This window comes from Podarcis bocagei, assembly GCF_964188305.1.
Source record: "Podarcis bocagei genome assembly, chromosome: 6".
In the NCBI taxonomy this organism is placed as follows: Eukaryota; Metazoa; Chordata; class Lepidosauria; order Squamata; family Lacertidae; genus Podarcis; species Podarcis bocagei.
Window position 1 is genome coordinate 75,472,818 of NC_138130.1, and position 24,214 is coordinate 75,497,031.

The 24,214-nt window shown below is 38.9% G+C and overlaps 1 protein-coding gene across 19 annotated transcripts in view; it reads right to left on the reverse strand.

Moving 5' to 3' along the window:
• Nucleotides 1-24,214, reverse strand: part of ZBTB20 (zinc finger and BTB domain containing 20) — a 487,687-nt gene that overhangs the window by 13,852 nt on the left and 449,621 nt on the right. For all 19 annotated transcript variants that reach the window (XR_014009073.1, XR_014009074.1, XM_081197924.1 and 16 more), the window contains one exon: nucleotides 13,359-13,546. Coding sequence is in view for 17 of the 19 variants with exons in the window: in XM_081197924.1 (XP_081054050.1) it covers nucleotides 13,359-13,546 (188 nt within the window). In the remaining 2 variants the exon portion in view is untranslated. The remainder of the gene's footprint in view (nucleotides 1-13,358; nucleotides 13,547-24,214) is intronic.

Here is a 24,214-nt window from a genome sequence, read left to right on the forward strand (position 1 = left end):
TCATAACCTGCAATTAAAATGTTAAGTGTGAAAGGCAAAATTGTTCTGGAATAAGAGGTCTAAAGAATTTAAAACCCCACCCACGTTTACGTTTCATAAGCAATTTTTCTAGGTGTAAAGCAAACACCTTCTCCCAAGTCCCCAGATATGTTCAATATATTCATAACCAGACAACAGACGATAGTATGTATGCAACTCACAACTCCTGAAATATATATAGGGTGTAACTACATATGAAACTTAAATATGCCTATTAAACCCTCAACATTATTTCGTTCAGTGAATAAAATCCACTTCAGAGGGGCAGAGTGGAGAAGGGAGAGGATATTTAAACCCTTCCCTGCCCATTTCAAGCTGCTCCCCTAAGCAACTTTGCTTCCAGAAGTGAGGGTTTGAACCCATGTTTGCAAAGGACAGGGGTTAATACCATGTCTCCACCCCCAGTTGCCCTCTCGCAAGAGGAAAAAGAGGAAGAAAAGAGATTAATTTGTAAATAGTAAAGAAAAGCAAGACTGATGGAGAGAAAAAATAAGCCTAAGAAACTCATCCCCTGAAGAAAAGGGGTTCCTAAAGGAAGACCAGATTTTGCAACCACTTTTGATATAGCAAAACAGCTGGCTTCTGTTCATTACTGTTGCATAGTGGCAATTACCTCCAACTGTACCCTCATCAGCTGAAATCTACCATGTCATAGAGAATTGTTTAAGAAATCATTCTCCGGTACATGAGAAATATACATGATGACATGGATCTAATGTCTCACCAGGTGTGGTACATTCAGAAGAAAGGGTTGCCATCTGAAAATGACTGGTAAAAGCCATCTTGTCAAAAATGAGTGTGAAAAATAGGCTTAAATAGCCCAGTTCAATGATAAGCAGGGGCCTTCAAGCCTTTTGGGCTTAATCCTGTCTCAGAGTGGCCTTACTTTTGACATGTACTAAATCAAACACTTCATTATTCACCAATTTCGGTATCAGGAATGGGGCAGAATGAAAAGACACTTTTACAGAAACAAAGCCAAAGGTAAAGAAGTGCATCACAGGCTACTAAGAATATTCGTTTAAAAATGGCATCCAAACAAATAATCCATACATCTGAAATACTCTTTAACTGATAAATATACAAATCAATTCACTCACTCACCTAATTGTCACTGCATAGAATATTCAGAACAAAGAAGAAGAAAGGACTCCTGTCTCATTCTGTTCCCAGACCTGCCACTTTCTTTAAAGTTAATACAGTGGGAAATGTTTCTGTGAATTGAAGCAGCCTTTGTTAACTGACCCTCTTTTGCCCAGTGAATATCAACATAGAAATCCCAATGGACTCTGCTTGAGAAACTACTGTATAAGAGTTTGTTCCTTTTTGTGAAAGCAGGTTGATTCAGAAATGGCACACAAATGAAAGGGTGTGAAAATGCAAAGGCTATTCTTACCCGAGCCAGCAATGAATGGTCATATAGCCTGGAGGGAGGGGTGATATAACACAGATTGTGCACATGTGTCATACTTTCAGAATGCTGACAGGGGCTGACAAGGGGATTTTATCCTGCGGGCAAGGGTCTGGAAAATGTTTTTGTTATCCCTTTAAAACTTACTAATAGTCAGGAATATGCATGTACCATTCTGTTTGGAATGAAACATCAGATTATGTCAGATCCTTTATGCTAACACAACCACTTTAAAAGAAGAGGAAGGTACTGAATTCTGAATGGCAGAACTGTTAATTGTAGTGTTTGAGTGTGCATGAAATGTTACTTGGAGCTGCACAGAGCCTAGTAATTATGATTTACAAGGGTGACTAAGGCTGTAGATTCAGATAGAATACTAGATTTCAGTTAATTGGACTTGAGTTCCTGATTTAAACTTAACTTATTTCCATAATGGGCTACGCTTATATTAAAAGCATGCATACAGTTGCAAACCAAAGTAGTAGAATTCTAGTAAAATTCTGACTAATTATTAGACTAAACCCCAATAACCAAAGAGAATTCTGAAATTTTCATATTCCAAAATATTCTTGTTAGGTAGCTTTAAAATATGCAGGAAAAGTAAAATCTGATTATTAAAAAATGCTAGAGCTCAGTTGTAAGCATAATGTAAATGAAAGATGATTAACAGTGTCAGTTTTGAAAAGAAACTTAATCAGAACTCCTCCTTGTAAAATGATTTCAGATCTTATTGCACTATTGCCAATAATCCATTAACAATTCCAAAGAAATTATTTATCTGTGTTAAAACCAATTCCTTAATCTAATATTCTTTCAAGTAACACATTCAATGAATTAAGATACTGTTTATTTTACGTGGTAGTTAATCTGTGATGGATTATAAGCAATAAAGTTAGCTAAAGGGAAATTCAAAACACCTGATTTTTTTCTTCAATGTGTACATAAAAATGGCCACATGATGGCATCATTTCTCAAGAAAAGAAAGCTGATGAATGTTACTATCTAGTTTGAGCTCTGAGCAGTTCGATCTGGGAAGAAGGTGCAAATGTAGGACTGCAACTGTCTTCTGACTGCTTTTAACAGCCAGCCAACAAGCAAAAATTCAGCAGTCAGAACTTCCTACAAGTAGAAATCTATTTTTGTTCAATAAATTTCTGTCCAATAAATGCCACCTGTTCTGTATTCATTAAAGGAATATCCATTGCAAACAAAACCCCAACACTATAGCCCCTTGATATGCTTGGCTTCACAGCTATACAAAACACATGCAAGTTATAGGATCAGGTTAGCTGCCTCTGCCTCTGTATTAAAGCAAGAACTGCATTTGTATGTGTGTACAGTGGAAGTGCCTGATCACCTCATCTATCTCCTGAGATATCTCTATGTGGGACAAGAAGCTACAGTTAGAACTGGATATGGAACAACTGATTGGGAAAGGAGTTCGACAAGACTGTATATTGTCTCCCTGCTTATTTAACTTATATGCAGAAGACTGGATTGGATGAATCCCAAGCTGGAATTAAGATTGCTGGAAGAAATATCAACAACCTCAGATATGCAGATGATGCAACCTTGATGGCAGAAAGTGAGGAGGAATTAAAGAACCTTTTAATGAGGATGAAAGAGGAGAGAGCAAAATATGGTCTGAAGCTCAACATCAAAAAAACTAAGATCATGGCCACTGGTCCCATCACCTCCCGGCAAATAGAAGCGGAAGAAATGGAGGCAGTGAGAGATTTCACTTTCTTGGGCTCCATGATCACTGCAGATGGTGACAGCAGTCACGAAATTAAAAGCCGCCTGCTTCTTGGGAGAAAAGCAGTGACAAACCTAGACAACATCTTAAAAAGCAGAGACATCACTTTGCTGACAAAGGTCTGTATAGTTAAAGCTGTGATTTTCGCAGTAGTGATGTATGGAAGTGAGAGCTGGACCATAAAGAAGGCTGATCACCGAAGAATTGATGCTTTTGAATTGTGGTGCTGGAGGAGACTCTTGAGAGTCCCATGGACTGCAGGAAGATCAAACCTATTCATTCTTAAGGAAATCAGCCCTGAAGCTGAGGCTCCAATACTTTGGCCACCTCATGAGAAGAGAAGACTCCCTGGAAAAGACTCTGATGTTGGGAAAGATTGAGGGCACAAGGAGAAGGGGACGACAGAGGACGAGATGGTTGGACAGTGTTCTCAAAGCCACCAGCATGAGTTTGACCAAACGGCGGGAGTCAGTGGAAGACAGGAGTGTCTGGTGTGCTCTGGTCCATGGGGTCACGAAGAGTCGGACACGACTAAACAACAACAACAACAACAACAACAACACAGTGGAAAGTGCACAGATTCTTCATATTTAATCTGATTGTGCAGGGTTCCCAGCTGCATGAAAGTTTAACATGTGTACCAATATGCATGCATAGAAAGCCCTATTTTCACTATCTGCATTTAGCAGGGATAAGAAAATCTCTACGTGCAATTAACCATGTTACATTTCCCCTTTCATATTCTTAAATCGATTCAGGAAACAACCTGAAAATTGAACAGATATTTATTTTTCTCTTCAATTCCAAACTGCAATCCAATGTATACCTTGCTTTATATATTGTCTATTGTCCTCTCCTGACTGCATTAAATAGGCACTTGCTAGTAGCTGAAAACTACCCAGGCTAAAAGGTTGATATGATCTCTATTTATTTATTTATTCCTGTCCTTTTATAAGCAACACACAGAGTCTGAGTCAGAAGGGATGAAAGAGAATTTCCTAAAAGCATGAGTTCATGACAACACACACACAGATGCACCTCAGAAGTGTGCAGAGCTACTACTGAGCTTGTCAGTGATGTAGTTTACCTAAATTTATTTATTACTTATTCCATTTTTACCCCAGTTTCCCACTCAGTTATTCTATTATGTATTCATTCATTAATAAAAGTATTTAGATCCTACCATCTCATAAAATATTGGGACAGTACACAACAACATGTATCCAATAAAATGCAAAACACTATTTAAAACAGTACAGAACAACATTTAAAATGACAGACTAATCAATAACATTTTAAGCAACTGCATAAGTCTGTCAGCCTGAAAGTCAAAAGCTAGGATGCTTGCCAAATGTCTGCTGGAAGAGCATTCCACAGCATGGGATCAGTGACACTAAATGTCCAACTTCTAGAGGAGGCCAGTTGGGCATCTGTAACATGGGGGAAATTGGCTCATGGCAAGAAAAACATCAGAAAATAATGCAACCATTTAGGTGCTCTTTCAGAGGCTGAGGCACTATTCATATGATCTAGCCATAAACATGCAGTCACTGAGATTATGTAATTCAGCATCAACTTCACTGGAATGGTCATGCCTGATTATCATCTTCCAAAGCAACTACTCTATTCCCAATTTAAGAAAGGAAAGTGTAATGCTGGTGGACAACAAAAGAGGTTTAAAGACGATCTCAAAGCAAATATAAAATAATGTAGTATAAACACCGGCAAGCAAGTGCTCCAGTTAGATAACAGCCTTCACCAAAGGCATCATGGATGAACTCAGGAAGAAAGGGAGAAACAAGCTAAGAGGGAGGCACGTTTGGCAAGTCCTCACCATGATCAACTCCCACCTGGAAACATATGTCCCCACTGTGGAACGATGTGCGGATCCAGAATTGGCCTCCACAGTAACTTATGGACACATTGGTAAGACCACATTCATGGAAGACAATCTTATCAGCTACGAGTGATCGCCAAAGAAGAAGAAGAAATTGCTGCTGCTTGATAAAGTGTCACCATGATTGTGTATAGGAACATGGGAAGCTCCCTTATACCAAGTCAAATCATTGGTTCATCTTAGCCAGTAATGTTGTAGGTTTGGTAGTGGTCAGTCTAGATAATGTCCTGAGTCCCTTCCAGTTCTTCGAGTCTGGTATCCTGTGAGGTGACAGTCTAACAAGAGGAGTTTGCCGAACTAGTCAGACAAATTTCTTGGTGAGACCATGGCCTTAGCTACCCACTTAAGGGTCCTCATCAGCATCCCAAAAGAATGCGCTAGGTTGCAAGAGGTACAACTAAGTGATGGTGAGGAAAAGGAAGGAAATGGGTGTGCCACCCCCACCTAGCTTCCAGAGGAAAAGAACAATAGGAGTCTAGTGAGCTGAGTTAGAAGCAGGCTGGAAAGCTGGAGACACAGAGACATGCTTGTTCTTTGCTGGATCAAAACTTGTGATCTGTTAGAGTGTCAATGCTGTGAGCCCGTCTATCTTATACCCAGGTTATAGATGTGTAAATACAACCATATATCCTAAAGATACCAGTGTCTCTGCTGCCCTTCATTCCAAGGCAGCTGGGAAGGAAGCCGCTTGGGTGCCTGGGGTAGAGTGCCCAGGAGTGGAGCAAGCCACCCATAGGGGCGGGGTGAGGGCGGGGCCTCCAGTCTGCCTGCCTCCTCCCACTCAGCCGACCTACAGCTGGGGGAGAGGCAGCGGGTCAACCGTTTGGGCAGTGCGGAGCCCAGGAGAGATGTGTGGCTTGGGTGCGCTGCAGGCCCCGCAGTGAGTGCCACCCGGCATTTTGTCACCCCCCTCAATGGTGACACCCGCGGCGGACCACACCTACCGCACCCCCTTCCTCCACCCCTGTTCCAAGGTAACTGAACCTGGGTAAGTGCCTGGAAACCCTGGATTCTCTCACTTCTCAGAGACTGGGGTGACGTGTAACAGTAATGTGTACACTTACTGACAGCAGCTCTTTGGGGTTTCCCATTCCCAGCCCTGTGTGGAGATGATGGGAATGGAGCTTGTGGCCTTCTGCATGCCAAGCAGATACTATACTGCTGACCATACCAAGATGAATCCTATGTGGAGCAACTTGCTCATACAAATAGCAGGTAGGCAAAGTGGTTAAAAGCATTATTAAAGAAAAAAATGGTGCTAAAGAAGAGCCAGCATGTGTTCTGCAAAGGTAAGTTCACAAACGTTAAAAAGAGTTTTTTGAGCATGCTCATAGAGTGATCTGGTACACACCGCATACTTAAAACTTTCAAAAAGCTTTTCACAAAGTCATTCATCACAGACTCTGGAGTAAACTTAACAGACATGGAATCAGAATATATATTGTCATTAAAGTTAAAGAACAAGAAGCAGGGAGTAGGAATAAAAGGGTAGTCTTCACAATGGAAGAAAGTAAAAAGTAAAATCCCCCAAGGATTTGTATTGGGACTGGTTTTCTTTTTTAAAAAACTTCTACACAAATGATCTGAAGTTAGGGTGAGCACTGAGGCGGCTAAATTTTCAGATGATACTAAATTATCCAGAGTAGTAAAAATTCAAGAGTACTGGAACAACCCTTCTATAAAGAAAGGTTAGAATGCTTGGGGCTTTTTCATTTTGGGAAAAAAGGACAACTTGGGGGGGGGGACATGAACAAGATTTCTAAAATTATGCATGGCATAGAGAAAGTGGATAGACAATTCTCTCCCCCCCCCCTTTAATTTGTTTAATCGTTTTTCAAAGCTATCTAAGCTAGTGGCCATGACCAAACTGTATGACATAATACAGGAAACAGGTCACTCAATGAAACTGATTGGGAGGAGATTCAGGACAAAAGGAAATACTTCAGACAACACAAAACTAATTTATGGTCTAATGAGGGAAAAGTCTGTAAACTGTAACTTGTCATGAATGTGAAGCACTTGCATGGGAGTATGTTGCTAGTTTTTGTAGATCAGCCCATAAGCAATCTTGAAACTGTTGTAAACCACCTTAAGACTTTCAGTGGAAGGTGGTATAGATAGGTGGTATAGATAAAATTAACAATTTAGTTGTGACAGGAAAGGAGTTTCTATTAGGATGATTTGAAATGCAATGAGCTAAAACTGGTAAAGCTATCAGAGTGATGTCATTAAATGGCTGTTGAATGTAATGTATCATTTCCCTTGTAATCTAACAACAAAAATAATTCAGCAATAGATGCAAAGGAAGGGGATTCATATGTTGCTCTACAGTCGTTTGTTATTTGGCCAGAGATCCTTATCCAAAGTAACACTTCTGAAAAAAGTCAAGCTGCACAAACAGAGATTTATGTGTTCATTGGTTTTCAGCAGCTGCATGATGTTGGGGTGCAGTTGAAGAAGAAGAGGAGGAAACTGGCTGCCATGGAATGTTGATGGTAGTTTAGTGTCAGTTTGGAACAAAAAGGAAGGAGGGACTTGGTCTACCCAAGCCCCTGACATTGACAATGTTCTGGAGTGGTTGGGAGACATGAAGTTACAAACAAAATAAACACTTCTCCTTCCTGTGGTACAGAGAGATGTTACAGGAGGGGGACACCTTTGTAATTTTTCATTTTCCAGAAACTTTATCCAGTGCTGGACAGGACTCAGGTTCAGAGCTGGCAGCTACTCCAAACATGAATCCCTCAGTGCTATATAACACAAAGGGGAAAGGTTTTAGGAGGGTGGGGAAAATGTCGCCTCCCCAACCCTTGTGAGTCTCAACTAATGTTGATGCTGCAGACTATCTGGAACTGTAAATAGATATTAGGACCCAAGAATACAGCAAAACATTTGGTTGTGGGTTTCCACTTTTATGCATGTATTAGCATTTCTATTATAAAAAGGCTTTCCAAAATGTTAACACTACACTGTTCCAGTCATATTTTTAGTGCTTAAAAATGTCAAAATATCCACTAAGAAAGTACTTTTAAATTTATATTATAATCCTCTTGTGGGCTATGAAGTAGAAACATTGCACTATATACTGTAAAAGGGGGGAAGGTATGCTGCATATTCCCACATGGTCTAGATAATTCAAAACACAAATATTGAGCCTAGACTTCTTGTTTTTACCTTTATAAGTGACTCCTTAAAAGAAGTACGACATCTACTGAAAACATATCTCAATCAGCAACAATAATTAGGTCCCTGCTGGAGACTATATACAGAATCCCAGAACAAAAAGATAATTGTATTCTAGGTTTCATAAAATACACTGTAAAAATACAGCGATCTTGGATAAAAGTAGCAAGCTGATATGAATTCTTCATGCCACTACTGAAAATCACATGATTCTTGAAATCCATAATAAAAATTGTGCCAAACTAAGTACTTTCTCTTTGGTGAGTTACTGAAAATTTACAAGAATAGGTGCATTGTTGGTTTCAAAGAAAGGTATTGTTGATATACCATTCATCAAAAGAAATATGCAGGTGAGGCTTTAAATCACATGGTGCCTTTAATATGTGAAAGAACTTCAACTACATAATTTTTTTTTAAAATCCTTACAATATTCCTGTATGATATGGCAGTCTCATTAGCCCCTTACAGTCCAAGAGCCTGTTACAAAAAAGTGCACATTATAAGTTTGGCTGGCTAGGCATTTTATAAAAGTTGTGTCATTTTCAAAACTGTCAGTCTTATGAGCAGTTGCTGGGAGGCATTTATGGGGTGAGAGCCCAGTAAAAACCTTTTCCAGGGTTCAGCATTCTCAGCATTACATAATAAGGTACTTGGATGAAACAAGCTGTATCTGTTGGGGAACCATGTACATAATTATTTTGGATTATTATTAGAGATGGGAGGCTAAGACTAATGGACAACACCTTGCCTAAAGAGTTTGTGGCTGAGATGGTATTTGAGAAGTAGCTAAGAATCTCAACAGTGTGTGCCTATAGTTCCACAGAACTTGACCACATTAACACCTGGAGCATGTGGAAGAATGAGAACCCATTTCCACTTCCAAAGCAAATTCCATGATTAACTGAGGATTGGTCTATAGTAGGTGGTTTGTCTCACGGCAGCTGATATATAAAGGGACATACAAGTCCATATCCTTTCTTCAAAGGAATGTACGCTCTGGTCCCTGCCATCAGCCTGAAGTCTAAAAGGATTGAATTCTTGCCTCCAAGAAAAAAAATCACAGCTCTCTGTTTTGAATAGTTAAAAAATTATTCTGGTTTAGGAACGGTTCTGTGTTCCTCTTTTAGCCTAAAATGTTTGGTTTTTGGTTTAAAAAACACTGCTAAATATACTGATCGTAAGCCACCTTGGGAAAGCTTTTATGTTGAAAGGCAGCCTATAAGTTGTTAAAGCAAATAAAGATTGAATTTGCAGTTGATTCGTAGAATTTAGAGTGGCAAAAGCAGCAACGCACACTGGACTCAAACACTATTGTGCCTCATAAAGAACCGTGGCCATCTGATGTGAGGCAATAAAAGAAAATCACACTGCTATGGCTCATTCCATCCCCAGACTTTATGCCAAGCCACTTTCGTGCTTCCTAACTTGTTTCGTAAACAAATATTGGGATGATACCTCAAGTCTCACTAACTAATTAACTTTCTCATTTCTGTGAAAAGGTTAAGCAGATTGTTTGCTGGAAAATAAAACATATAGCATGCCTTAATTCCACACTTGCTCATTTTTTATTTTTCCTCTTAGAGACGACTGTAAGCCAATTTTGCGTTGGTCATAAAATGTGAACAGATTTGTGTGTGGGCACTGCTTCCTAAAAATGTTAGAATGTATGAAAGAAGAAAGGGTAAATGGTAGCTAAAGTGATTTCAGTTAACAATAATAGCAATAACATGGCTAACTTCCAACCTTTGTGCTTAGACAGGTTGTTGTTTTCTAACTTAAAAAAGAAATGGATAACCTTACTTTTATTGCAATGACCTGATTTTTTTTTTATTGGCCTCCACAAAGTCTGGTTGGCTTTGGAAGCTGGCTTCTTCCTTTTTTCCTGCTTGTAAATTTTCATTTTAAAACCACATCAGAAGAAGGAAACTATGACATCCCCAAATCATTAGGGAAACTGAGATTTTACATATGCCCAATTCATCCAAAGGGCTTTGTTGCTGGAATTGTTGTAAAGCTTCAGTATATTAAACAGCTGACCAGAAATGTCATACTTTTTGCAACTGGTTTCAGCTACACGGTAATTTCAAATTCAATATAAAATATAAAATGAAAAGAGAATCATTAAATAAAAGTAAAGAGCTTGTGTTGACGTCTTTGAAATAAACATACAACAGACCTAAAGACTTGCAACAGGTCCATCATATTTAGTTTGGGGAATGCTAAATATGGGGAATGCTGAACTATATTCTGTTTAGTTCAAATCTAACTTGAATGGCAAAATAATCATTCTGTCACAGTGCAGTTTCAGGTGGGCACCATCAGTTTTGAAAAATCCAGTGACGCTAATTTTTAACTTAAGAATGCCACTGAAATTGCAATTGTTTTATTTTTTCCTTTTTATAGGTTCAATCCATGTCAACGATGTGTGCACTATACTGCATTATCTAGCAGTGCAGAAGTTGCGGCTTGTCTGAGAAGCTGTGGTGGAATGTTCTTGAATATGTTTTAGAACTGTATTTGATGCAGAATCCTTCACCGCACCTTACCGCAAAGTTCCTTGAGCATTTCATTTGCACATCACAGCAGTGATAACCAGACAGAGATGCTTTGAGTGGAATCCTTAGAGAAGGGGGAGCCAGAGTGGTGTCCTGCAGATGCTGCTAGACTGCAACTCTCATCAGGAGAGGAATCTGAATGGTTGGCCACCCCGCCCTAGAGTGACCACATTTGGACCACATCGTGGATTGCATACAGTACAGAGGATTCTTCCATTTGAAATTTGTAGTCCTTTCCACCTACACAGTCTTCCACGTGTATCTATCAATATTATCTAGCATACACAGGTTACAGCGGAGGAGGAAAGGGCAATTATTGCTCTCAAATCAGCAGGACAATGACCTGTGTCTTGTAAGCGAGAAACAGCAAACCTTAATTTTAATGGCATTCTTCTCCTATAAGACTAAGATGCATCAGGGGATGTGATTCAGAAGAGCATCTGGTCTCAACAAAAGAAAAATATAATTTTTATACCTAGACAATCATTTGGCGATGGGGAAAGAGCTGGAGTTTGGGATTCAGATGGGTGCCTGATGAGCATAATGTTTGAGGTTTGGATGGGGATCTGATTGGCATGCTGCTTGTGCCAAATGAAGGGGTGAATTTTGGGGTCGTCAAGAAGAAGAAGAAGAAGAAGAAGAAGAAGAAGAAGAAGAAGAAGAAGAAGAATTTATTATTTCTACCCTGTCCATCTAGCTGGGTTTCCCCAGCCACTCTGGGTGGCTTTTAACAGAACATTAAAAACAAAATATAGCTTCAAACATTAAAAACTTCCCTAAACAGGACTGCCTTCAGATGTCTTGGATGGATGGGTATTTGACCTTGCTTAAAGGAGAAGGGTGATTTCATTTAGACTGCTGTCTGGTCTTATGTAGTACAGTGGTACCTCGGTTTTCGAATGTGTCTGTTGATGAATATTTCGGTTTTTGAACGCCGTAAACCCGTAAGTAAATGCTTCAGGTTTTGAACACATCTCAGAAGTTGAACATGCCACGCGGCTTCTGCTGAGTGCAAGATCCTGAGGCCTAGCTGTCGGCTATTGGGTTTTCGAACATTTCAGAACTCGGTCTTCCGGAATGGATTACGTTTGAAAACCAAGGTACCACTGTATAGGTATCCTACACAGTGAATAAGAAAATGATATTTTTTGTGGGTGGCAAAATGACGGTTTTCCATTGTTCGAAAGTGTGGGGTAAATCTTAGTGTATGAATAGGAAATCCAGTTTTGGACAAAGGATTGGAGTGACATCTTTAGCTCAGATGAGGTTTGGAAGTAAGTCTCACATTGCACAGTGGGATTTACTCCCAAGCAGATGTGCACTGGACTGTAACTTTATGAAATAATCTGTTTCTAAAATAAACTGTTAATGTATTCAGTATGCTATACTGTAGCAGCAGCACTGATTATAAGAATGCTGCTAGCTGTTTTGAATTGATTAGGAAAAAATGGGATGTACCATCACTACCACCACAGATAGATAGATAATGTAGATATGTAGGGCCATTATGAAATGTCTTTGTTCTTTCCTGCCATGCTGATTCCAGAAAGTAGGGACTGTGCAAAGTGTTGTGAGGCAATTCCTGACTGGTTTAGGCTACTGGCGGCACTGAGGTCTGCTATCTGCACTGGATCTTTATACTCTTCTAAGGCCCAGTGTGTGATCTGGATCTACAAAGTCCTTAATGTATGAAAGTCAACAGTGTTTAGAGACTGTCTCCTTCATGATCTGCAAAATCAGAAAGTTTTTGAGTTTTCTACATGTTCGTAAAGTAAGGGAAGTTCCACAACTATGGAACAGCTAGTGAGAAGTAATATGACTCAAATAATAATAATAAAAGGCTTCAGCCTATCTTTGCTAAACAGTCAAAATAAAAAATTCCTTCCAGTAGCACCTTAAAGACCAACTAAGTTTCTTGGTATGAGCTTTCGTGTGCATGCACACTTCTTCAGATACACTGAAACAGAAGTTGCCAGATCCTTCTATATAGTGAGAAGGTGGGGAGGGGTATTACTCAGAAGGGTGGTGGGAATGGGAGATTGGCAGATAGCTGAGATGAGCCTGTTGCTAAACAGTGTTTTGTATGTTTTTATTATATACCATTTTACAATGAGTATCCACTTCTTAGAGTTTTCATCTTGTTTTTTTAATGTATTTGTTGCACTGGTGTTTTTAGATTTATTATTTTATGTGTAAATCACCTTAGAAACAGTGGTTTAGAAGGCAATTAATAAATTAAGTGTAATAATAACAATAATATTCAGCACTTGCTCCTGAGTCTTCCATATAAGCTAAACAAATGAATAATATGGTCTGGATATGAATGAAAATGGATTCATTAAAAGTTACTTCCTACAAATCAGAGTCTGTCTGTATGAATAATTCATATGTCCTGAAAAATACAATAATCTGAGTGAAGAGGTCTTTGTTTTGACAGTATGGGTTGATGCTAGGAAACCCGGGAGAACATGTTTCAGTATATACACCGATACCCCACAACTGCAGTATTGTACTCACAATCAGGTGACCCTGTGTGTGCGTGCAGGTTTCTTGCTGAATGTGATGAATGGATGAGAGCTGGGCTCAAAGATGGGACAGTTTCAAAGTTCAGGCAGGGAAGGCCTGACTTGGCGCTGTATGCACCCGTCTGCGTAATCTCATTCTCCTCAGGCTCTTTCTGTTTTTCAGCTGTCTTGGGTTTCTTCCTGAAAACAAACAAAGAGACCTTTGAAGGAACTTGTTGCATATGCAGGAAACTGCATTTTTAGAATTGTTAAGAGAAAGCTCTTTTTTGTGGCTAACTTAAAGGGAGGAATCCTCTTCTGAATACTTCTTATTTGGAAAGGTGCCAGTTCTCGTATTTACTCAGATACAATGATCAATGTATCATATTAAAAACATGCCATTCAAAAACATGCAATAGTATTTTTGAGGAGTTCACAGAACAAACCTGCTCCACTAGTTTAGGTTATTCAGATACTACTGAAAGCCAGTGGCTAAAGAAATAAAATCCTATTATTATTATTATTATTAATCACAGCATGGCACTAGCCATAATAGTTATTATTACCAACCAAAATGTCTCAAAATAGTGAGCATGATTTTATGTATGCCAGAAATCGTCATTAAACTGATCACACCTAGATGAAGATGTATAGGAACAAAAACCACATGTTGCAATACAGTGGTACCTCGGGTTACATATGCTTCAGGTTACATATGCTTCAGGTTACAGACTCCGCTAACTCAGAAATAGTGCTTCAGGTTAAGAACTTTGCTTCAGGATGAGAACAGAAATTGTGCTCCGGCGGCGTGGCAGCAGCAGGAGGCCCCATTAGCTAAAGTGGTGCTTCAGGTTAAGAACAGTTTCAGGTTAAGTATGGACCTCCGGAACGAATTAAGTACTTAACCCGAGGTACCACAAACATGTAGTTTGGTTATTTTTACTACCGCAGAACGGTGTTGGAAGAAATATGGCCCTGGGGGTGAAGAGAGTTGGAGTCAAATAACATTGGGAGGGCAACAGGTTCCCCACCATAGTTAGAGCTCATTGCACTGTCACACATGCATCCTATCATTTCTCAAATAGCAAAAACTTTGCCAAAGATGCAGATAAGGCCATCACTGAGCTTCTTGGTTGGAATTCAGATTTAGATTACCTTCCATTCTCTTTGAATTTTGGATAAAATTATTTCCCTGCAAGTGATTTCTAAAGTGTAGCATAATTCTTTATATTTTAAAAAATAAATTATGCTGAAGCAGAAGGTGCTTGATACCAAGATCAACCAGTAAAATGGCATATCTGCTTTATGTTTCACTCTCAGGTCTGCTCATGGGACACTCTGAAACCTGCTCAGAGAACTTGCTAGTCCCTGCCTTTCTTGAAGCTGTTAAGAAAAAACCCACTTGCTTCCACTCAGGAACTGGCCACACTGGGAATTAAATGGGCCATAAAAGGTGAAATAGTCAACAGCAGCTAATCCAGGAGAAAATAGACCCAGAGTATAAATGGACCCAGAGTATAAAGGCACAGTGGTGTAAAGGATGAAAGATTCTTGCACCTTTAATAGTTGCATAAAAGGAAGAATATTAGCAGGTGCAGTTTCTCTCACTCCTACATAAGTGGTGCCTGCCAAAGGTTCCACTTCACGCAATTTTGAAAAGCACAGAAGCTCTATCTACTTTTGCATATGATATTGCAAATTGCAAAGCCATTGCACATTGCACATTGGTGGAACAAAAAATGCTAGTTCATACTACACAGTGGTACATGAAGTAGGGGTTTGAAGCCAATCCTCTGTGCAGGTGCTAAAATTACTTCTTATTGCACACTATTTGCCATGCTTATGTAAGGAAGCAGACATAGAGAGCCCAAGTAGTTTCCATGGCAATCCACATAGTATGATGCTACACTTGAGAACTGGGATGAAGAAGGTTATTCCAGTACAGCACAATGTAACCTTGTATTTTAGTGATCTGCATTGATGTATTTCCAATGCAATCAATTAAAACAACACTCCTTTCAACATATATGACTATATTTTAAAAACAGTCAAGATAAAGAACATTCTTACTAATAAATATGAAATTTATAGTCAATAGGAGCTTTGCCAATTAATTCAGTGGGTTGTTCATTGCACTGGTAATTCTTTAAGGAAAAATGGATAATTTATTTCCTACAAACTCCACATTTACATTAATGGAAATGTGATACTACCATTCTCTCATTATTATATTTTTTAACATCAGAGTAAATACCACTGCTAGAATTGTACTTCATTAACAATTGGTGCAACAGAATGGTTCTTACAACGACTATCCACCCTCCAGTAACAGCTTGGAGGGAAAAATATTATGCATATTCTATTACTAGAATCAATCTAATTAGTCCAAAGCAATTACTGCTACTACTATTATTAACTGATTGCACCTCTGAAGAACAGTTCATATTCTCTTTGTTCTGCAGTAGGAAACAAAGCCAGCTGGACACTATGGGTTGGTTCAGACCTAATGGGAAAACATGGCTTCCCTGCTATGCGAACAAGCCTACATGAACCTCAAGTTTGCACACTTCTCTCTCCCCTCTCCTTGTGTGACCGCAAAGAGGAGATTTGAATTTTAAGCTCCCATTTCTAAACACACCACAGCTTCCTCTTATGTCTGAACTCACTTCAGCTTGTTTAAACTGTGGTTTCTGAACTGCCTGGATATGAAACTATGGTTTTATCCTGGCTTGTTTCAAGAAACCACGGCTCCCTTAGTTGAGATTGTTACGCAGCACACTTTTGAGGTGAATCTGTGAGCAGTGGAAAGGTGACCATCAGTTTATTTATTTATTGCTTTGACACTAGTACATTTTTGATTACCACCACTAGGTCATTGGAGCAAGCGGAATTGAGTGAATTTTAATAACATATTGGTGAATGTGGCTTGCTTAAAAGTGAACATTAGGGACTGAAAGAAGTTGGTGCCTACTGATTTGAAATTGGTGTGGCATCCACTTTAATTTAGAGAAATAGGCAGCTGTGGTCACACTTATTTTAGTCAGTAACAGTTTTCATGAAGACAATATTTAGGTTGAAAAATGGCTGTCATAATCATTTAGGGAATATAGATTCTTTGAACTTATTAGCTAAACGGGACAGACGTTTATTATCAATATATTCTTAGGGTAGTAAAAATTAATAATAATTAATAGTAACTTTTCAAGACTGAAGATGCAAACAAAAAACCCCTTTGTGTTGTCCTGTACAAAAAAAAAACTTTCTGAATAAATCTGTGGAACTTAGCAGGTGACTACTCAGTGTTTAATTTCTTGGGCACGGGTACATCTTACCAGTTTGTGTGCTTCCTTAAGAAATAAAGCACCAGCTGTTTTCACTGTTGAATAGTTATTGATTTTTCATATGAAGCCCCAGCCACACCTGCTGCTCCACCCCCAACAGAACTGGGTCATCTAGCTAGGGTCACTTTAAGAGAGTCCCCGTGCTTCTAATGGAAGTGACAAGACTGATTTAAAGCACTTTGTTGCAGAGATCAGGAACTGAAAAGGGAAGCAGGAGAAGTCTTTAAAAACCTTTATGAGTATTCTCCTTTAAGATCAGAGCAAGACTGAGTACTTAAAAGGTAAGGGGGAGTCTACACTAGCCATACTGGCTTAGATTGATGGAATCTGACACCAGCAGGAGGGCCAAATGTTCCTCCCTGCCAAGTAGCCTGGTGGAGAAGGAATGAATCCCTCCATCCATTATCTATCAGCATGCTTAGTTTCCCATGGACCTTTTTTCCCTCAGCAGCTGCTCAGATATACAATGGGTTTATGGAAAAGGGATGGAGCAATTTATCCCTACTCAGTCAGGTTTGCCTTTCTCAATCTTGAGCATGGAAACCAGCAAGCAGGCAGAGAAGAGACAGCAATCCACCCCTTTTCCACCAATGCACGCACTCAGAAATTCCACGAACTCTCGGTGGAAATCCTTGTCACCTATGGCACCCAGGCAAGTATTCAAATAAATGTGTGACGAAAGCCTTCCCCACTTCCTGTGCCATTTTGAAGTTGTTAAGCATGCCATGTTAGCACACTTTTGTTTTAAAATCTGTTCTGTTCAGAGTTGTGCCCTATCTTACCTTTTAGCACTGGGGTTCATATGTCCCAAAATATCAGGAAAACCGCCACACCACCTTTCTTTAAAAATACCCTGCTGTAAGTTTATCCCTATCCCTATATCTGTAAAGCGCGGATGAAGATAAAATGCTCTGGATAAATGTTGATACTGCTTTAGCAGATATAAAAGCAAATTCTTTTATGTTTGCTTGGAAAGATCCAGAAAGTTTTAAGAGGACTACGGATAAGGCATCTTTTGAGGATGGGAACACTGAAGTAAAAATCAGAAATACAATGCCATATGATGGAAGGGTAGGTTTCAAAGACAAACGTTTCTGTGAAAACTAGTACTTTGTGCTTCCTGCACAGGATCAGGTTGTAGAAGAGATTAAAAGCAGAAAAGATACAGACTTGAGTTGGAATGATAAAAACAAGAAAATGAACTCAACAATAATGTTCAGTTTTAACAAAATGACAAAAAACCCCACAATTTTCCAAGAGCAGAGAAAATAACAAACAACAATAAATGCTGGAAAACAGAATATTTAAAAACATGGGTCCAGCTCATTTTTTTTCTTTTGATTTAGCAGGCTGAACTGTTTTTCTTCAACAGCTAACACAAAATAATTTGACCAGAAATGTTAAGGGGCGAGAAACACATGCTGGTAATTGTGGAGAGATGATGAAAGGCAGGTAGACCTATACAACTAGCAGGTACAGTGGTATCTCCGGTTAAGAACTTAATTCGTTCTGGAGGTCTGTTCTTAACCTGAAAATGTTCTTAACCTGAGGTACCACTTTAGCTAATGGGGCCTCCCACCGCTGCTGCGCAATTTCTGTTCTCATCCTGAAGCAAAGTTCTTAAACCGAGGTACTATTTCTGGGTTAGCGGAGTCTGTAACCTGAAGCATATGTAACCTGAAGCATATGTAACCCGAGGTACCACTGTATTGCAACATGTGGTTTTTGCTCCTATACATCTTCATCTAGGTGTGATCAGTTTAATGAAGATTTCTGGCATACATAAAATCATGCTCACTATTTTGAGACGTTTTGGTTGGTAATAATAACTATTATGGCTAGTGCCATGCTGTGATTAATAATAATAATAATAATAATAATAATAATAATAATAATAATAATAATATAATTTTATTTCTTTAGCCACTGGCTTTCAGTAGTATCTGAATAACCTAAACTAGTGGAGCAGGTTTGTTCTGTGAACTCCTCAAAAATACTATTGCATGCTTTTGAATGGTATGTTTTTAATATGATACATTGATCATTGTATCTGAGTAAATACGAGAACTGGCACCTTTCCAAATAACCCGAGGTACCACTGTATTTGAATTGTCTGCATATAAGAACAAAGAACAAGCTTGCTGGATCAGGCCAATGGCCCATCGAGTCCAGCATCCTGTTCTCACAGTGGCTGACCAGATGCCGGTAGGAATCCTGCAAACTGCACAACAGCATTCTGTCCACCTGTGATTCCCAACAACTGGTATTCACAGCATTATGCCTCTGACAGTGACGGCAAAACATAGGCATTGTGGCTAGTAGCTGTTGATAGCCTTGTCCTCCACGAATTTGTCTCCTCCTCTTTTAAAGCCATCACAGCCTCCCGTGGGAGCAAGTTCCATAGTTTAACTAAGCGCTGTGTGAAGAAGTAAATAGCTAACACACACATGCACAAATATCATGAGATATTTATTAGTGAAGTTACATAAAATTCAAATATGAGGGTATCTGGAATGAAAACCTTCATACAAAATCTGGAGTGCAAGGAGAAAAAAATTATAATCGGAAAAAACACAGATTCATTAAAAACAAAGCCATTTATCTTAGAAAACGATCCTATTCTCTGCTTCCCCTTTCCCCCCATAAAAAGTTTTCTCACACAAAAGTGTGAGAAAAACAATTTTGTACTGTAAAGGATTCAGAAATGAAGAAATATTCAGGAAAGCACCTTATCGCACAATAGGGAGCAAAGCCACTTTTCTATTAATCAAGAACATTGTCTCTGGTTATATAAAGAAATTATATAAGCCTGGTATGTTTGAGAGAGCACAGCATGTGAAAGTTCTTGTGAAACCTTGGTGGCTGCCAATTGCAGCAGTAAGCCTTCAGAGGGCAGCAGAGGGCCAGCTAGCGCAAGGCTGCATTACAAACAGAGAGAACTTCCTTTAGAATCTTCCTCCTGGTCACCCTGCCAGAGGTTAGTCTGCTAAGCTCCCTTAAAAAAAAGTAAAAAAATGAATCTTTGCCCTAAGTGTTAAAATTATACAGCCCAATGAAGCTTCTGCTCAGCCGGAAAATGAAAGCTCAAGTAAAGCAAATTGGCAGAGCAAATAAATATTCCCTTCTTCTCCTTTCCTTTAAAAGCCATGGTAAAGAAAAGAGAAGGGACTGGGTAAACAGATGGAGTAAATAAGCATGTTGCTTGACTACATCAAAAGAAAACCTAGCATCCACACAGCCAAGAGGAATACCCGGCAAACACTGAGGTTTTTCATGCCAAGATTACCTGCAAACTGAAGTCACCAAGGCTTTGGTGTGTGTGTTAAAAAAGATTACTGCACTAGTATTGTACATTGTTTTAATGTTTTTATCATATTGTATTGCATTATGAACATTGTAAATCACTTTGAGGCTTTTTTTAAAAAAAGAATAAATTACTATACAAGTCACTCACTCACTCAAATCCTGTTACTTTGAGTCTAAAACGTATTTCTAGCTAGAAGGTAGGATGCAAGTATAACAAGCAAAACAAAACAAAACAAAACAAAACAAAGCAAAGCAAAGCAAAGCAAAACAAAACAAAACAAAACAAAACAAAACAAAAAGCTTGTGTTACCTTGAAGACTAAGGGTGGCATTCAAGGTAGCACTACATGGAATATGCACATGGGGAACAAGGTCTGCTTATGCAGTGGGACTTTCGCCCCTCTCCTGCTCCTGTGTGCCCTCCAGCATGGAGATCTGGGGGTCTCGCCAACACTCCACGTCAGATTAAGGGGAGCAGGGGAATCCCTTTGTGCAAGTGGACTTCATTCCACACACACAATAACTTAGTTGAATCCTGTCCTAACATGTTTATTGCAACGTCAATCTTGGTAGACTAAAAAAAGTAAAGGTAAAGGACCCCTGACAGTTAAGTCCAGTTGCGGTGCTCATCTCGCTTTACTGACCGAGGGAGCTGGTATTTGTCTGTAGACAGTTTTTCCAGGTCATGTGGCCAGCATGACTAAGCCGCTTCTGGCGAAACCAGAGCAGCGCACGGAAACACTGTTTACCTTCCCACCAGAGCGGTACCTATTTATCTACTTGTACTTTGACGTGCTTTCGAACTAACACTGCTTTAAGATAGGCTTTTAGATTAAATCACTTCTGTGTTCCTGTGTTATGCACTGGGTTGTGTACAGAGTAGTGTTATGTGAACGTCCCATCAATGCCAGGATTTCTATTTGCTCAATGGACTCTTCTCCCTCTCCCCCCAACCTCCATGTTTCCTATGGTTTTAGGAAGTGACAAGCACAGCATTTTAGCTGCTCTACATCTGTAGTAGACAGATGTAGAGGAGACCATCACTTACCTATCTCCAAGGACCAGTGCATTGCTTTTGTTTTGTATATATTTAACTAGGACTATCTGAGTATTCCAGATACCAGTATTGGGCAGTTTTCTCTTTATTTTATTTTTTAAACATTATCTTATTATTCTTTGTACACCACTTTCAGTAGCCTTTTACCCGTTTATAGGTACACACTTCAAATATTTGTAAAAATTGTTCTTAAATTTGCTAATCATCATTTAACCAAACAGTATATATTTAGCACTTTGAAATATTCCTAGTTAAAACAATCTGTTGAGCTTTTCCTCAGTTGCTGTTGCTCTTCTTACAAAATCCCATAAAATGTCAATAGTTTTCAATTAAAAATGATGCCTTCTGTTTTTTTATTCTTCTTCTATATATGTACCATATTCTCTTACAACTAATCAAGGATTGCAGTGAGTTGTGGTTTAGTTGGCATATGTTTCAGAGAGAGAAAGGAGCACATTTTGGGGCATTGTCAATTCCATGCTTTTAAATGTTCTATTATCTCCATTTTTATTGAAGATTTTTGTTTTTAACTATCACCCTATACTCATTTTCAAGCATTATGACAGGGTTGCACTTTGTGATTCCAAACAAGGAAAGGCACAAAACTTAGTACTTGAAATAGAATTCAGCATCCTGTAAATCTTTCTCAACAAAAGGATAATTTTATAGCCCAGAGTTTCTCAACTTTTAAAAACTCATGCCTCCTTTCAGCCAACATAAAAATCCCATACCTCCTTCAAGCCTGACTTCCCTAACAATGTTATTGAAATATTGTGACTTAATTATTATTATAATATTTTACATACATTGTACATATTTTTGGAAACACTTACGCCCCTCTTGAAATATTTGTATGTCCCCCCTGGGGGGGGGGGTTGCCTCTCCAGTTGAAAAACACTGTTCTAGTCCTTATGGCTGTAACATGTTGATAATGTTTGGTAATATCCCCAAAGCCAGAGGGGAGCAGGATCTACAAGGTCAAGAGGCCAACCCTTAGTACCCAAAACAGTTCCTTGCTGCTTCCTATGACTAGCAGAATTGGAATGAATTATGCTAAATCAGCAAATATTGCAAATCTGCTTCATTTGATATATAATATATTGGCAGAAAATGTGTATGTATGTGTGTTTGTGTTCAGTTCAGCATTCAGACAACCCTGATGACTTCCCTCCTTAGTGGGTGATGTTGGGTTACTTTTCTCTAAATATATAACCATATAGTGCTAACAAAAATTAAAGCATCCGACTCTGGTTTCCAACAGACATGCAAATTTTATTTGATCAGCTGCTAAAATATCCCATCTGTCTGATACAACATGAATGTGTTTTTAAAATGTGCTTCTAAAACAAAGACTTGATTCTGAACATGGATCAGAATGTTTACTCCTGGACATTCTTAACAGCTTGACACTATATAGTGTAAATTCTGAATTTACTTTTGAAGATTAGATAAAGTCCGACTCTGAACTTCCGCTGAGCAGAAATTAATGGGTAAGGCAAGCCAAGTATTGCAGCTCCATTTTGACATACATTCCCAATTATTTCAAAATGTAACCCTTCATAGATGAGAGAAAAGAAAACTCTGACTGTGAGTTCCCTCCAGATAGGTAACACTTAAGTCAGAGACACCACAAACTCAGCAAAGACCAGACACTTCTCCATGGCAACCTGACCAAACAACTATAAAGATCAAGCCTGAACAGGGACCAAAGAGTTGTTCAGACTAGCATCTTATAACTACTGTAGGAATCAAGCTCTTTTGACGGCGGCAGAAAAATTAAGAGAAGCCAGGCAAAAAGGACTTTCAGTCAGTACATTAAAGCAGCGATTCATAGTATGCAAACCACTGCTGGTATGCACTTTGACCACAGCAAAAACAATAGAGGAAAATACCAGAGGCCATTTCTGGGTCAAACAGGGACAAATGATGAATTAGAACTCCATGCTTTCTCCACCCTGATGTGGCATGGAGGTGAAGGGGAAGGGGAATTGTTGCCAGGTAGTAGGTAGGCATTGCTATGCTTGTACATATTCCACGTTTCTGAGGCTTTTAGCAATCAAGTGGACACGCTATTATTCAGAACAGATATAAATCCCCCTTCCCTTCATCCCATACAATTACACTGGTGTTTTAAATCAGAAGCCTCCCAAGCATTCTCCTATGTGGCATTGCTGAAAAAAATGTAGTGGTCCACAAGGAACAAGCAAACTGGAAACGTTCTTAATAAAAGAAAGTTTAAGTAGCAGTGTATTTGAGGAAAAGGCAAGGAGATCTTTTCAGTATCATATGAAATGAAGTGTAAATCAAGAGTATAGAGGTCCAAAACACTAGAACTCGTGGACATCCAATGAAGTTGAATGTTAGACGATTCAGAACAGATTTTTAAAAAAAGCAATAATAATAATAATAATTTTTATTTAAGTACTTCTTCACATAGCACATAATTAAAGTATGGAACTCGCTCCAACAGGAGGCAATGATGGCAAGCACCTTGGATGGCTTTAAAAGAGGACTGGACATAGAGGAGGCAGCTATCAATGGCTACTAGTCATGATGGCTATACTCTGCTTCCACAGTAGTAGTAGTAGTAGTAGTAGTAGTAGTAGTAATAATAATAATAATAATAATAATAATAATAATAATAATAATTATTTATTTATACCCCGCCCATCTGGCTGGGTTTCTCTGGGTGGCTTCTAATAGAACACAAAAAACAGAATAAAACTTCAAACATTAAAATTAAATGAACACAAAATTAAATAGAACACAAAAAACAGATTAAAACTTCAAACATTAAAATCTTCCCTAAACAGGGCTGCCTTCAGATGTCTGAAGGTGGTGTGCTTCTGAATACCAGTTGCTGGAAACCACAGGAGGGCAGAGTGCTAGCGCCATGGGGCTTCCCCCACTCCTGCCTTCCATATTGGCTCTGGAGGTAGGGGAGGGGAGATCATTCCATCTGGCAAGCAGAAATGTTTTTGCTGATGGAACAATCATAATAGCTTGAACTTTGAATTCCTCCTTAAGTGTGTTAACCTACTCTTTTCTTTTTAATCAGCACATGTTAGTGACTGCTTTTAATGACTGAACACTGAATGTATCTATGAATAGTCTTAAGAACCTTACTCAATTTGCCTACAGCAAACAGAAATCTGAAAAACTCCCT